The following is a 14,018-nucleotide window of genomic DNA, read 5'->3' as shown; positions in this document are numbered from 1 at the left end:
GGGATTTATACCTGGGATTCAGAGCTGGCTCAGTATCTGCAAATCAATCAATGTGATACACCATATTAATAAAAGAAAGGACAAGAACACATAAACCTCTCAAACGCAGAGAAAGCATTTGACAAAATACAGCATCCTTTCTTGATAAAAACCCTTAAGAAAGTACGGACAGAAGGATCATACCTCGAGATCATAAAAGCCATATATGAAAGACCCAGTGCTAATATCATCCTCAATGGGGAAAAACTGAGAGCTTTCCCCCTAAGGTCAGGAACAAGACGGGGATGTCCACTCTCACCAATGTTATTCAACATAGTATCCAAAGTCTTAGCCTCGGCAATCAGACAACACAAAGGAATAAAAGACATCCAAATCAGCCAGGAGGAGGTCAAACTTTCACTCTTCACAGATGACATGATACTCTATATGGAAAACCCAAAAGATTCCACCAAAAAACTGCTACAACTGATCCATGAATTCAGCAACATCACAGGATACAAAATCAATGCACAGAAATCGATGGCATTCCTATACATCAAAAATGAAGCAACGGAAAGGGAAATCAAGGATTCGATCCCATTTACAATTGCACCAAAACCATAAAATACACAGGAATAAATCTAACCAAAGAGGTGAAAACTCTATACACTGAAAATTATAGAAAGCTTATGAAACAAACTGAAGAAGACACGAAAAAAGGAAAAATATTCCATGCTCCTGGATTGCAAGAATATATGTAAAATGTTAATACTACCCAAAGCAATCTACATATTCAATGCAATCCCTATCAAATAATACCAGCATTCTTCACAGAGCTAGAACAAACAATCCTAAAACTTGTATGGAACCAGAAAAAAAACCCAAATAGCCAAAGCAATCTTGAAAAAGAAAACCGAAGCTGGAGGCATCACAATCCTGGGCTTCACAATGTATTACAAAGCTGTAATCATCAAGACAGTATGGTTCTGGCACAAAAACAGATACTCATATCAATGGAACATAAGAGAAAACTCAGAAATGGGCCAACAAACATATGGCCAACTAATCTCTGACAAAGCAGGAACAAATATCCAATGGAATAAAGTCTCTTCAGCAAATGGTACTTAGAAAACTGGCCAGCAACATGAAGAAAAATGAACCTGGACCACTTTCTTACACCATACACAAAAAGTCAAAATGGATGAAGGACCTAAACATAAGACAGGAAGCCATCAAGATCCTCAAGGAGAAAGCAGGCAAAAACCTCTCTGACCTTGGCCGCAGCAACTTCTTACTCAACATAGTTCCAGAGGCAACACGTCTAAAAGGCTTCCAATGGAATGGGAGAAGATATTTGCAAATGACATATCAGATAAAAGGTTAGTATCCAAAATCTGTAAAGAACTTTATCAAACTCAATGCCCAGAAAACAACCCAGTGAAGAAATGGGCAAAAGACACGAATAGGCATTCTCCAAAGATATCCAGATGGCCAACCAACACATGAAAAAATGTTCAACATCACTCATCATCAGGGAAATACAAATCAAAACCATAATGAGATATCACCTCACACCAATCATAATGGCTAACATTAACAACTCAGGCAACAACAGATGCTGGCGAGGATGGAGAAAGAGGATCTCTTTTGCACTGCTGGTAGCAATGCAAACTGGTGCAGCCACTCTGGAAAACAGTATGGAGGTTCTTCCAAAAATTAAAAATAGAACTACCCTACAACCCAGCAATTGCAGAACTAGTTATTTATCCAAGGGATACAGGTATACTGTTTCAAAGGGGCACATGCACCCAAATGTATACATAGCAGCACTATCAACAATACCCAAAGTATGGAAAGAGCCCAAATGTCCATCAACAGATGAATGGGTAAAGAAGATGTGGTGTGTGTGTGTGTGTATACATATATATATATATGTATGTATGTGTGTGTGTGTGTGTGTGTATATATATATATATATATATATATATATATATAGGTATGTATACATACATACATACATACAATGGAGTATTATTCAGCAATCAAAAAGAATGAAATCTTGCTATCTGCAACTACATTGGATGGAACTAGAGGGTATTATGCTAAGCGTAATTAGTCAGAGAAAGACAAGTATCATATGACTTCACTCATATGAAGAAATTTAAGATAGAAAACAGATGAACATAAGGGAAGGGAAGCAAAAATATAAGAACAGGGAGGGGGATAAAACATAGGAGACTCTTAAATATAGAGAACAAACACAGGGTTGCTGGAGGGGTTGTGGGAAGGGGATGGGCTAAATGCATAAGGGGCATTAAGGAATCTACTCTGTGAAATCATTGTTGCACTATATGCTAATTTGGATGTAAATTTAAAAATTAATTAATTAACTTTTAAAAAAAGAAAGAAAGAAACACAGTCTGGCCATACCTCAAAAAGTTAAACATAGAGCCACCATATGACCCAGCAATTACAATCCTAGGTATACATCCAAATAGAAATGAAAGTTTTAACCATACAACCTTGTACACAAATTTTTGCTGCAGCATTATTCATGACAGCAAAAAGTAGAAAAACCCAAATGTCTATCAGGCGATGAATGGATTAACAAAATGTATAGACAGATTTATATATGGAATTATTATTCAGCAATAAAATGTTATAAGTTATAAAAAGTTATAAAGTACTGATACATGCTATAATATGGATGAACCTTGAAAACATGTTAAGTGAAAGAAGCTAGTTGCTAAAAAACACATATTATGATTTCATTTATATGAAAAGTCCAGAATAGGCAAATCTATAAAGACAGAAAGATTAATGGTTGTTTAGGGTATGGGACGGTGGAATAGGAAGTGACAACCAATGGGTAGGGGGTTTCCTTTGAGAGGGACAAAAATATTCTAAAACTCGACTGTGGTAATGGGTCCACAACCCAATGAAAACTAAAACACCACTTAATTATATACACTTTGAATGAACTGTACGGTATGCAAATTATATCACAATAAACTGCTTAAAATAGAAGAGGAAAATAATTTTCAAATAATTCTCTTACAAGTAACTGAAGCAATAAGAAGAATGTTATAAAGTTAAGATGTACTTAAAGGGCTTCCTCTAATGATTTAACTTCAGCAGTAGCAAGCCCCTTAGCCTGTTTTAAATAGACTCCACTAGCAAATAAGAGTTTTCAAGTGGAGAGAATACCAAGCTTTTTCCAAAACAGAAACAAACACTTCTAGCTGTAAAGTTACATGATAGTTAAATAAACATAAGCGATTGCAACTCCTGTGAAATACCAACAGGGTACGTACACACACACACACACACACACACACACACACACACACAATGGGGAAAAGAAGATGAAGAAGAGAGAGGAGGAAGAAAAGAACATGGAAAAATAAATATCATGTCAGAACAAATCTGCATCTTATCATTCTATAATATACAATAACTTCCAAAACTTGAGACTTCACAGCATAAAGCGCTACAATTTGTGCTTTCCTGTGCTAACCACCCGTAAGGAATAATTTTGCCTTGTTGTATTACATAAATATAAACCAAAATTACTAAAGCAACACTCAAAATTCATCAGGTACTTAACCTCAAAATGATATAAAATTATTCTGGCACATGACCAATGGTCAGTGTGAGGTTCTGGGCATCTATCTACTAGTTATGAATGTAGTATTTTAAATTCTTAAATATCCATCAAGAGAAAAACTGATGTCCAGTGTACTCACCCTATTTCTAACCTTCTATACACAACCTATGCTCTAATAATTAAAATCATTATTTCTTTTTCTTTTCAAATCGCCATCCCAGGTTGGCCATATGAGCATTGGTGAGAACGTACGATCACAGGATACTGTTACACACAGCTAGCAGGACAGATGCAGATACAACCCTGTGGAGAGTAGCTGGCAATTTTCAATCAAGTTGAAGGCAAGCCCTACACTTCAGCACACATTCCACTTCTAGGTGGATGTCCTGGAGCAGTGCTATGTTCCATGGAACAGAGTATGTTCCATGGAATGACGCCATGCCTTGAGCTAATTTTTTACTGGTCCACCACAAGACAGACATAGAAATGTGTTTCAAGATTTCTATGGTAATTTGACAGAGAAATTCTTGTTTAAAAAACCTGAGCTTATACAGTAAAACCTTGGCTTTTGAGCCTAAATCGTTCCGGAAACATGCTTGTAATCCAAAGCAATTGTATATCAAAGCAAAGTTCCCATAAGAAATAATGGAAACTCAGATGATTCATTCCACAATCTAAAAATATTCACATAAAAATGATTACAACAATATAATATGAAAGAATAAAGAAAATACAAAATTTAAATGAAAATAAACAAATTAACCTGCACTTACCTTTGAAAACCTTCGTGGCTGATGTGAGGGAGACAAGAGAGGAGGGTTACTGTGTAGGACAACTTTCACTATCACTAACTGATGTTGACTATAGTACAGTATTAATAAACTCTTATCATTTACTGTATTTAATGTAACTGGCAAAAAGGCAGCAGAGGAAAGGGTCTGCATCTGCAGGCAGCCTGACCTAGAATGAAGCAACGCATTCCTAAGCTCACTCTTGTCTGGAAAAGCAAAGGACTGTCCACAGGTGCTAAAGTGACAAAAAGACACTAGTGCCAATTGTGGGCACCTTCCAACATTCTGAAAAATCACTGATTTCTGCCAAACACCGCGGCCTGAGACCAAGCATCTGAGCATGGGAGATGATCACCCACAATCCCGCAGAGAGAGAGAGAGAGAGTGAGAGTGAGAGTGAGAGTGAGAGTGAGAGTGAGAGTGAGAGTGAGAGTGAGAGTGAAAGAGAAGAGAAGAGAAGAGAAGAGAAGAGAAGAGAAGAGAAGAGAAGAGAAGAGAAGAGAAGAGAAGAGAAGAGAAAGAGAGAAAAGAACCATGGCTCAGTGGTGATCATATGACGTTCAATGTCACATAATACTCGTATTGCAAGACATCAATCATTTATCACGTTATGATTTATTAGAAATGTTTGCTCGTCTTGCAGAACACTTGCAGAACAAGTTACTCACAATCCAAGGTTTTACTGTATTTTCTTTTTTATTTCATTTTCTTAGTAATTTTTATTGTATTTTACACAAGTACTGATCTACAACATATCGGATACCAACAAACCAACCATTAAACACCCAAGTCTTAAGAAACACTGCCCTAGGGTAGAAGAATACTTATATAAGAATGTCCATTGTAGCAATCTTTTCAGTGAAAACTGAAAACGGCCTAAATGCCCAGCAAGTGAAAAAAAGAGTATTAAAAGGAACAATCTAATTTAAATGACTCAACACGGATGAAACTCAAAATTCACTGACGTGATTCCACACAAAAGTAATACAATATAGAGGTATACACACACGTGCATAGTTAAAGAATAACAATCATGCATGGAAATGATAAACATCAAATTCAAGATGAGATTACTTCGGAGGAAAGTAGAAGGGGAAACTGGGGAAAGGTACACAGAGTTAACTACTTATAATGTAGTCTTTCTTTTAAAAAAGGCTATTACAAACAAGACCAAAATGCTAAGATGTGACAAGGGAAAATGGACGATGTTGGTTATATCACTTTTCTAAAATTTGTCTATGTATCAAAAATATTTCTTTTAAAAACACCAAAAATGAAAACAAAGAGAAAAGTAGTAATAAATTTATAGAAACTGCTACAAAGGAAAAGATTATCAGAGTAAAAAAAGGGACAGAATTCAAGAAAAGACTTTTTGAAGAAAGTGACTTTTACACAGAAAAGGGAAGGATCTGTAAGGATTAGCCAGAGTGGGGGAGATGTCCAGACAGGAAGAACAGTGCACTGATCCTGAGGCAAAATGAAAGGCATGCAGGGCAGTGTGGACCCTGTGAGTCCCAATGAACCATGGCAAAAAGCATGCACATTGTGGTTGAAGTCCTTAAAGGATCTTAAAGCACAGAAGTGACATAACACAATTTGTATTTTAGAAAGATCCTTCTGGGATACATGCACCCCAATGTTTACAGCAGCACTATCAACAATACCCAAAGTATGGAAAGAGCCCAAATGTCCATCGATGGATGAATGAATAAAGAAGATGTGGTCTATATATACAATGGAGTATTACTCGGCAATCAAAAAGAAGGAAATCTTGCCATTTGCAACTATGAGGATAGAACTGGAGGGTATTATGCTAAGTGAAATTAGTCAGAGAAAGACAAAATCATATGACTTCACTCAGATTTCAGATGAGGACTTTAAGAGACAAAACAGATGAACATAAGGGAAGGGAAACAAAAATAATATAAAAACAGGGAGGGGGACAAAACAGATGAGATTCATAAATATGGAAACAAACTGAGGATTACTGGAGGGGTTGTGGGAGGGGGGGATGGGCTAAATGGGTAAGGGGCATTAAGGAATCATTGTTGCACTATATGCTAACTAATTTGGATGTAAATTTTTAAAAATAAAAAAGAAATAAAAAAAAAGAAACTCCCTAAACAATATCCTTCTGTATGTTCAAAATGTTTTATAATCCTGCTTCTATCACATCTCTTAATATTATTTATCATAGAAATACTTAAGTATGCACACTGTAATTTCTAGAATAACCACTGAAAAAACAAAAATAGAATGAAAAATTTTGAGAACCATTTCAAAAGCAGAAAAGAAGCAAAAACCACATGGAAAATGAGAAACCACAAAATAAAATGATTTATTAAACCTAAACATATCAATATTATATTAAATGTAAAGGGACTAAATAGTCCCAATAAATTACAAAGACTGACAGACTGACAGGAAGGACTCTCAGAACCCAGCTTTTAGGTGGCATGCATCAGGTAGGTAGATTTGTAAGTGACCAGCAGGTTCAGGGCTGAGACTTCCAATGACCTGTCCACCTTCTTCCTGTCAGGGTCATGCTTTCTTCTAGCACATCCAGCAGGGAAGCACTTGCCATTGTGGGGCCTAGCTGTGGGTCTGCATACTAGACTGAGTTGGGGGCTAGAGGGATAGTTCTGTGTGTCCAGGGTTCAATTTGTTACCAGAGGGAATTACAAATGTGAAACAGATGAAATATGGAATAAATCCTACTGTGATGGAATAGTGTGTTGGTATAAACTCACAGTTTTTAATAGATGATAGGTAAGGCAGGTATATAAATAGATAAATAGGAAGGAAAGAGGGAGGGAGGCTAGGTATACACACATGATACATTGGGTAAGATAAAAAAAAAAGACAGTATATAAAAGAATATTTTTAAGATGTTAATTACTACTAGTGAGGAAAAGGAATATAGGAATAGGATGAGAAGGAGCACACAAGAAGTTAAGGACATTGATAACATTCTATTTCCTAAGATGGATGATGTTCATTTTATTATTATTGTGTTATTACACTTCCTAACATGTATTTTGCATGTGAGTGTACTCTCAACACGGCATATCAAGAGCCTGGATTTAGAAGTCTTAACATGAGCCCTAACAACCTAATCATAATGGGAATTCAGCCTTCCCACTAACTTCCAGGTAGAGCATGTCATTTTGGTTTATTTGCTTTAAACACACAACAATGCTCAACCATGACTATTTGTTCTAATACAGACACACTTGTTCCTCAAAGCCTCCCCTTCATGAATATTCATTTTTTTTAATCTCACCAAATGTACCTTAACCTTAAAGAAAAATAACAAAGAGAATGTTATCTTTTTACCAAATAAGGATTCAACTTAAATATGACTACTGAAGCAATTAATAAACCCTGAGAGAACTGTTGTCATCACATCTATCTAGGCTGGTACATACAGGTTTTTTAAGGACAGATTGATTTATAAGAGAAAAGACATATTTCTTTTAGACTTCCAACTAAACAAAGGTCTGTTTTATATTTTAACTTTCTTCTGACTATGTATTATTTTATAAAAATAAAATGACTATTTTAACTTACCATTCCACTGGAATTATTAATTCCATTCATATTAATTTTGGTTACAAATCTAACTGATGGAGGAGCTTCTGGGTATTTAGGTCCACATTCTACTTTCAGGCTATATATTCTGTTTTCATAATTTGTCTGGAAGGCAAAAATAATAATATTCAACTGCTAATGAAGAGGAAAAGTACAATATTAATGTATTTGATATTACTTTATGATCAATAATTTATATTTTTGTACATTCACATTTATGTGATAAGCTAACCAGCTATAGATTTCACTTACCCAAACCGATCCACAACTTCCTTTCCCTTAAGTAAGAACTATTCCCAAGTGGAGGTCAGAGCTGGGATATTAAACTACTGTAATTTAAAATGTATGCAACAATCTTGTATATATATTACTAATTATTTCAACACTTTGAAAAGAAACACCTGTATAAAAGTCAACCAAGGTTAACCGCACACATCCATGAACACGCCCAGCAGTTTGGATGTGTACAGTAAGGACTAACATCACGGAGATCGCAAGGAAATCATCCAGTCTGTGGTACTCAATCTGGATGAACAGTAACCTATCTACAAGACTTACATTAACAAGTAAGAATAATAGGGCCGCCTGGGTGGCTCAGTTGCTTAAGCGTCCAACTCTGGTTTTGGCTCAGGTCATGATCTCACAGTTTGTGGGTTTGAGGCCCAGGTCAGGCCCCATGCTGCCAGAGCAGAACCTGCTTGGAATTCTCTCTCTCTCTCCTTCTCTCTCTGCCCCTCCCTGCTCACTCTGTCTCTCTCAAAATAAAAAAAATAAACATTAATAAATAAATAACAAAAATAATAGTAATAGCCCCCAACAAACTCTATAATGTTAAATATACTCAACGTATATGGGAACAACCAGAACTCTCACACTTTACTGGGAGTAGAGGGTGGTATAACCATTTAGGAAACAAACTGGCATTTTCTTATAAAGATAAATAAGTGTGTACCTACCTACCCTATGATGTAACAATTCCATTCCTAGACATTTTATCCAAAAAAATGGAAACAAGCATGTTCACAAAAGACTTTTAAAAGACTGTTCATAGCAGCTTTATTTCAAATAGCCACAAAGTAGATAAAATCCAAATACCATGAACACAGTGATAAATACATTATGGTACAAATCCATACAATAAAATACTACTCAGTAACATAAATATTAAAAACCATAAATAAATAAAAAGAACCGCTACCACTACCGTGTGGAACAACACAACTAAATCTCTGAGAAATCGTGCTGAGTCGAAATAAGCAGACCAGTAAATACACACACTGCATGATTCCACTTACACGAAATTCTACCACAGCAAAACTGCTCCAGGCTGGGTGGGGGTGAAAAAGGGCACACGTGACTGAACTGTTCTATATCTAGACAGGAGCACAGGCAACAAGGTGTATTTGTGGAAACTCGTGGTGAGATTTGTGCATTTCATTGTATATAAATTATACCCAACTTTTTAAAATTAAATTAAAAAACTCTAAACCAGCCTTTTAGAGTAAACATCATCTTAACTTTGGACCAAGGTCTAATTTTATCACTCCAATTAAAAAAAACAAAAACAGGGGCGCCTGGGTGGCGCAGTCGGTTAAGCGCCCGACTTCAGCCAGGTCACGATCTCGCGGTCCGTGAGTTCGAGCCCCGCATCAGGCTCTGGGCTGATGGCTTGGAGCCTGGAGCCTGTTTCCGATTCTGTGTCTCCCTCTCTCTCTGCCCCTCCCCCGTTCATGCTCTGTCTCTCTCTGTCCCAAAAATAAATAAAAAACGTTGAAAAAAAATTTTAACATTATAAAAAAAAAAAAAAAAAAAACAAAAACAAAAACAAAAACAAAAAAAAACAGCCACATCTTTCTGTCATCCAATCAATAGCAAAATACAAAAAGGGGGAAAAAAGGAATATTTACAAAATATGTACTATAGTCAGGTACCTTCCTATTGTCTAATTATTAAGTCATTTAATTCTCCAAACTAAATGGGCAAAGCAGACCCATTTACACATAAGGAAAACTTGGAAAAGTTACTAAATCTCTAATGCTAAAAAAATATTGCTTCAGAAAATTTAAAACACAAACATATATGGAAAAACAAAATTGCTGATTATATAAATCCAAAGTACTAGAATAACATTAAAAAAATCAGGGATGTTAACAATGCATTAAAAAATTAAACACCCCTAACCAAGTAACAGTATGGTAAGGCAAAATTTTCCCATTATGCTGGTTAGATGTGGATACCTGAAGCTGGGGACAAACTGCTCTAAATATGGCACCTCCTAAAGAGAAAACAACTAAGGGGAGACAGTAACTCCTGCAGGTTTTATTACAAGGCAACTGAATGAGTGCACAAGTACTCACCCTCACTGGGTCTCAGTGAAGGAGGAAGTCGGGAGATGGTGACAGAAGGCAGAAAAATCATTGGCTGGCCAGAAAGATGCTGTGCCTTTGTAAGGTGCTCCCCTCCTGCCCCTTCCTGGCTTCCAAAGGAAGTAAGAAGAGGCTCCAACACCACTACCCTGAGAAAGGGGAAGGCCCAGGGTGCCTGGGTGGCTCAGTTGGTTAAATGCCTGACTTCAGCTCAGGTCATGATCTTGAGGTAAGTCTGAGCCTTGCATGGGGCTCTGTGCTGAGAGCCCAGAGCAGGGAGCCTGCTTTGGATTCTGTGTTTCCCTCTCTCTCTGTACCTCCCCTGCTTGTAATGTGTGTCTCTCTCTCTCTCTCTCTCTCTCTCTCAAAAACAAATAAAAGTTCAAAAAATTAAAAAAAAAAAAAAAGAAAAGAAAGGAAGGAAGGAAGGAAGGAAGGAAGGAAGGAAGGAAGGAAGGAAGGAAGGAAGAGAGGGAAGGCGGGAGGGAGGGAGGGGAAGGCCCAGTGACCAGCCGTCCAGCATGTCCAGTGGCCCAATGGCAGCATTGTGTCTACACAGCTCTTTTGAGCAAACCAAACCCACCCCCGCAAGCTAGAGCAGGCTTCACTATGCACTGAACACAGCCTGGACACAGAGAGGCTTCCTGTAATTCGGTGACACCAGGAAAGGCAGCTAGTCTGCATGTGAGATCAACTGGGAGCTGCTCTTCCATATTCGGGAGCTATGCTCCAGGCCGGTCCACAAAATCACTGAGGAAACTCACACACAAGCTCTAAAACATTCCTAAAGTTTAAAGTCCATTGGAGGTAGTGGCTGGAGAAAAACAATCTAAATAATTTCAAACTTATACTCTAGTATAAATAAATATACTAGATATCTAGTAAATAAATATATTAAATACAGTAAATATCTAGTATATACAAATATAAATTTATACTCTAGTATACTCAAGTTCAGACTGTCAAATCTTCAAACTATTCATTAAGAATGTTGTTCATAAATTAGGGGGCGCCTGGGTGGCTCAGTTGGTTAAGCACCTAACTCTTGGTTTTGTCTCAGGTCATGATCTCACAGTTTCAAGCCCAATGTCGGGCTCCGTGCTGGCAGCACAGGGCCTGCTTAGGATTCTCTCTCTCCCTCCTCCCTCACTCCCTCCCCCACTCACACTCTCTGTCTTTCCCAAAGTAAATACATAAAAACTTAATTAAAAAAAAAAAAAGTTCATAAACTAAAGTCCTTTCTTTTTTAACCAGACCATGTTAATAATGTTCACAAGCAGTGAAAATCAAGGTTCTCATTACAAATACTAAGTTATAAAAAAACACATCAAGAATCTTAACCATCAAATTACATTTCCTTCCTCAAATATCTTACGGGAAAACCAAAGCAGAAGAAGGAAATAGGAGTTTGTCAGGTTAGTAGTGTGCTCAAATTCTGCAAAGAAATACCAGAAAATATAAAACAGATGGTGATTCACTCTCTAAAGTTAACATTGCTGATTACTTGATTCATTTTTCTTTTGTAAAAATCAAGAGGCAATCTAAACTCCACCCAAAAGCAAAACAATTGAAATGCTCTCATCAGGTAGCCAATAGTATATAAAACCAAAGACTAAAAAAGAAAACCTTCAAACTGGTGCTCTTTGCAGAAGTCAAAAACATTATGGAATACATATTTCAAAGACTCACTGCCAGGAGTGCAGTAAATGGGATCTTTGAGTAAGGAATGCAACGTGGAAAAATATTTCCCAGTCTGGAAAAGATTTTGAGTAAAAATAAAACTTCTTAAGCTTGAGAAATACCTAAATAAAATGAAACACAATGGGTCTGTTGCCAACAATGCTAGAAAATATACAAAAATCATAGACTTTTCTCTGTATTTTATAAATGAAAAAATTGAGGCCTATAGTATATACAAGACAAGTCACATGTCAAGAGGGCAAACAGCAGTGTGCATTCAATACAAACCAATTTAGAAACCCTTGGTTACACCTTGGTTACACACATAGCGAGCGGGTTAGTAACAGGTTATGTCAAAATATACTGTTTGCTCTTCCCAAGTAACCCCTCCATTTCCTCACCTTTTCTCCTCTCTATCTGGAATGTTCTCCATCCCCATCACCACCTTCTGAAATCCTACCAGTCAGTCCTTTAAGGCTCATTCCAAAGGCAACTTCCTCCACTGTTCAGCCTTCCTCAATTATTCCAGCTAGAAGAAACATATTCTAAAGTCCCGTAGTGAACTTTCTCTGCCATATTTAGAATCTGTCATTTGTAATTATTTTTTCTTCTCTACTCAACTGCAAACACCTTGACGGCAATGACCGTATCAATATTTTCCCCCCAGTCCTCCACAAAATCAAGCATTATACCCTACACACAGGAAGCATCTCGATAAATGTATACAAAATGAATTAAAAGGGAGGAATTGTTTCAGTTAAAAGTGATAATTACTTTAATATCAATATTAAATAAAATGCTTACTCTAAAATGACAATAATATTAATAGAAAAAAATATAATTTATAGCACTGACCCTTGGTGGCCCAATAATCATGCCTGTCCACCTTGTAAGTGTCATATCTTCATCATCTTCAAGGCCCCAGCTAACCGTACCATCGCCTACTCCTTTTTGTCCTTCTTCAAGTTCTTCCAACAAGCGAAAATTACGAGGAACTTTAACTCCTATACAAAAGAATGTAAATGTAAAAAGCCCATAATTACAAGAGTTGCATATATTCAAATTGAGCTTTTTCCAGTTTAAACTTTACAAATTATTTCCAAAAATGTCAAATTCCCTTTAAGCATTCTCCCCCAGAAAACGCTCAATCTAAAACCACTCAAAATGAAAACCCTGAAGAAAACACCGTAACCAATATTAGCTGCAGCATAGAACATGTAGATAAATTCCTAACAAATCAATGTTATCCTGGCATAAATCAGTCATAAGGAAATCATTATAAAATGAATATTTTCCATAACTGAGATTTCTGTTCCAAGCCTAGAACACTTCATCAAGTAAATAGGCAGGACCAGAAAGTTCAAATTCATTAACATGTCCTCTCTAATGCTTTTTAAAGAACAGAATTATGTTCCATCTTTAAAAAAGCACTAGAGGGCACAATTTTTTTCAAGAATGCTGAAGCAGCCCCATCCATGGCCCCCAGTCAGTCTCCTTTCTTGTCCTCATCCCTAACTAGAGGGTCTTACCTCTCCCCATGTCAGCATGGGGTGTCATCATCCCTTGGGGAGCTCCTTGATTTGAGAATAACTCTCCTTATGGATATAGCAGTTTCCTAGGACCCACCCTTCACCTCTGGGCCCAACCCAGCAAATTTTGCACGATCCACTAGCCCTTCTCATACCTCCCCCTCTTTAGACTTCATCACCCCTACTTTATTTCTAAAATCTTAACACAGAAGTTTGCCTCTCTGCCCAGAACCTAGCATTTCACAGTTCTCACTCCTTCGTCCTCAACAGACCTGGTCTTTGCCACCACTGTGACTTCCAACCCCTGGAATCCAACCATGATTCTTCCAACTGACCACAACCTTTCTTACAATTACTGGTCTCACGTCTCCAAAGAACGGACCTTGTGGTCTTTCATGTTCTCAAAAGCATCTAGATTGAAACATCCCCCAGCCCCACCACACAAGTCTTGAAAAAATTAGGTAAATGCCCTCAG

The 14,018-nt window shown here is 37.1% G+C and overlaps 1 protein-coding gene across 2 annotated transcripts in view; it reads right to left on the bottom strand.

The window, feature by feature from the left end:
• The window catches only part of UBE2V2 (ubiquitin conjugating enzyme E2 V2), a 59,462-nt gene that overhangs the window by 10,695 nt on the left and 34,749 nt on the right, over positions 1–14,018 (bottom strand). For both annotated transcript variants that reach the window (XM_045049643.1, XM_019822632.3), the window contains exons 2-3: positions 12,870–13,018; positions 7,948–8,073 (exon numbers count right to left, since the gene is read on the bottom strand). In XM_045049643.1, the coding sequence (XP_044905578.1) occupies positions 7,948–8,073; positions 12,870–13,018 (275 nt within the window). The remainder of the gene's footprint in view (positions 1–7,947; positions 8,074–12,869; positions 13,019–14,018) is intronic.

The sequence above is a fragment of the Felis catus genome, chromosome F2 (assembly GCF_018350175.1).
Source record: "Felis catus isolate Fca126 chromosome F2, F.catus_Fca126_mat1.0, whole genome shotgun sequence".
Taxonomy (NCBI): domain Eukaryota; kingdom Metazoa; phylum Chordata; class Mammalia; order Carnivora; family Felidae; genus Felis; species Felis catus.
The sequence above is the reverse complement of the archived record's forward strand: the minus strand, read 5'-3'. Positions and strand labels throughout refer to the sequence as shown.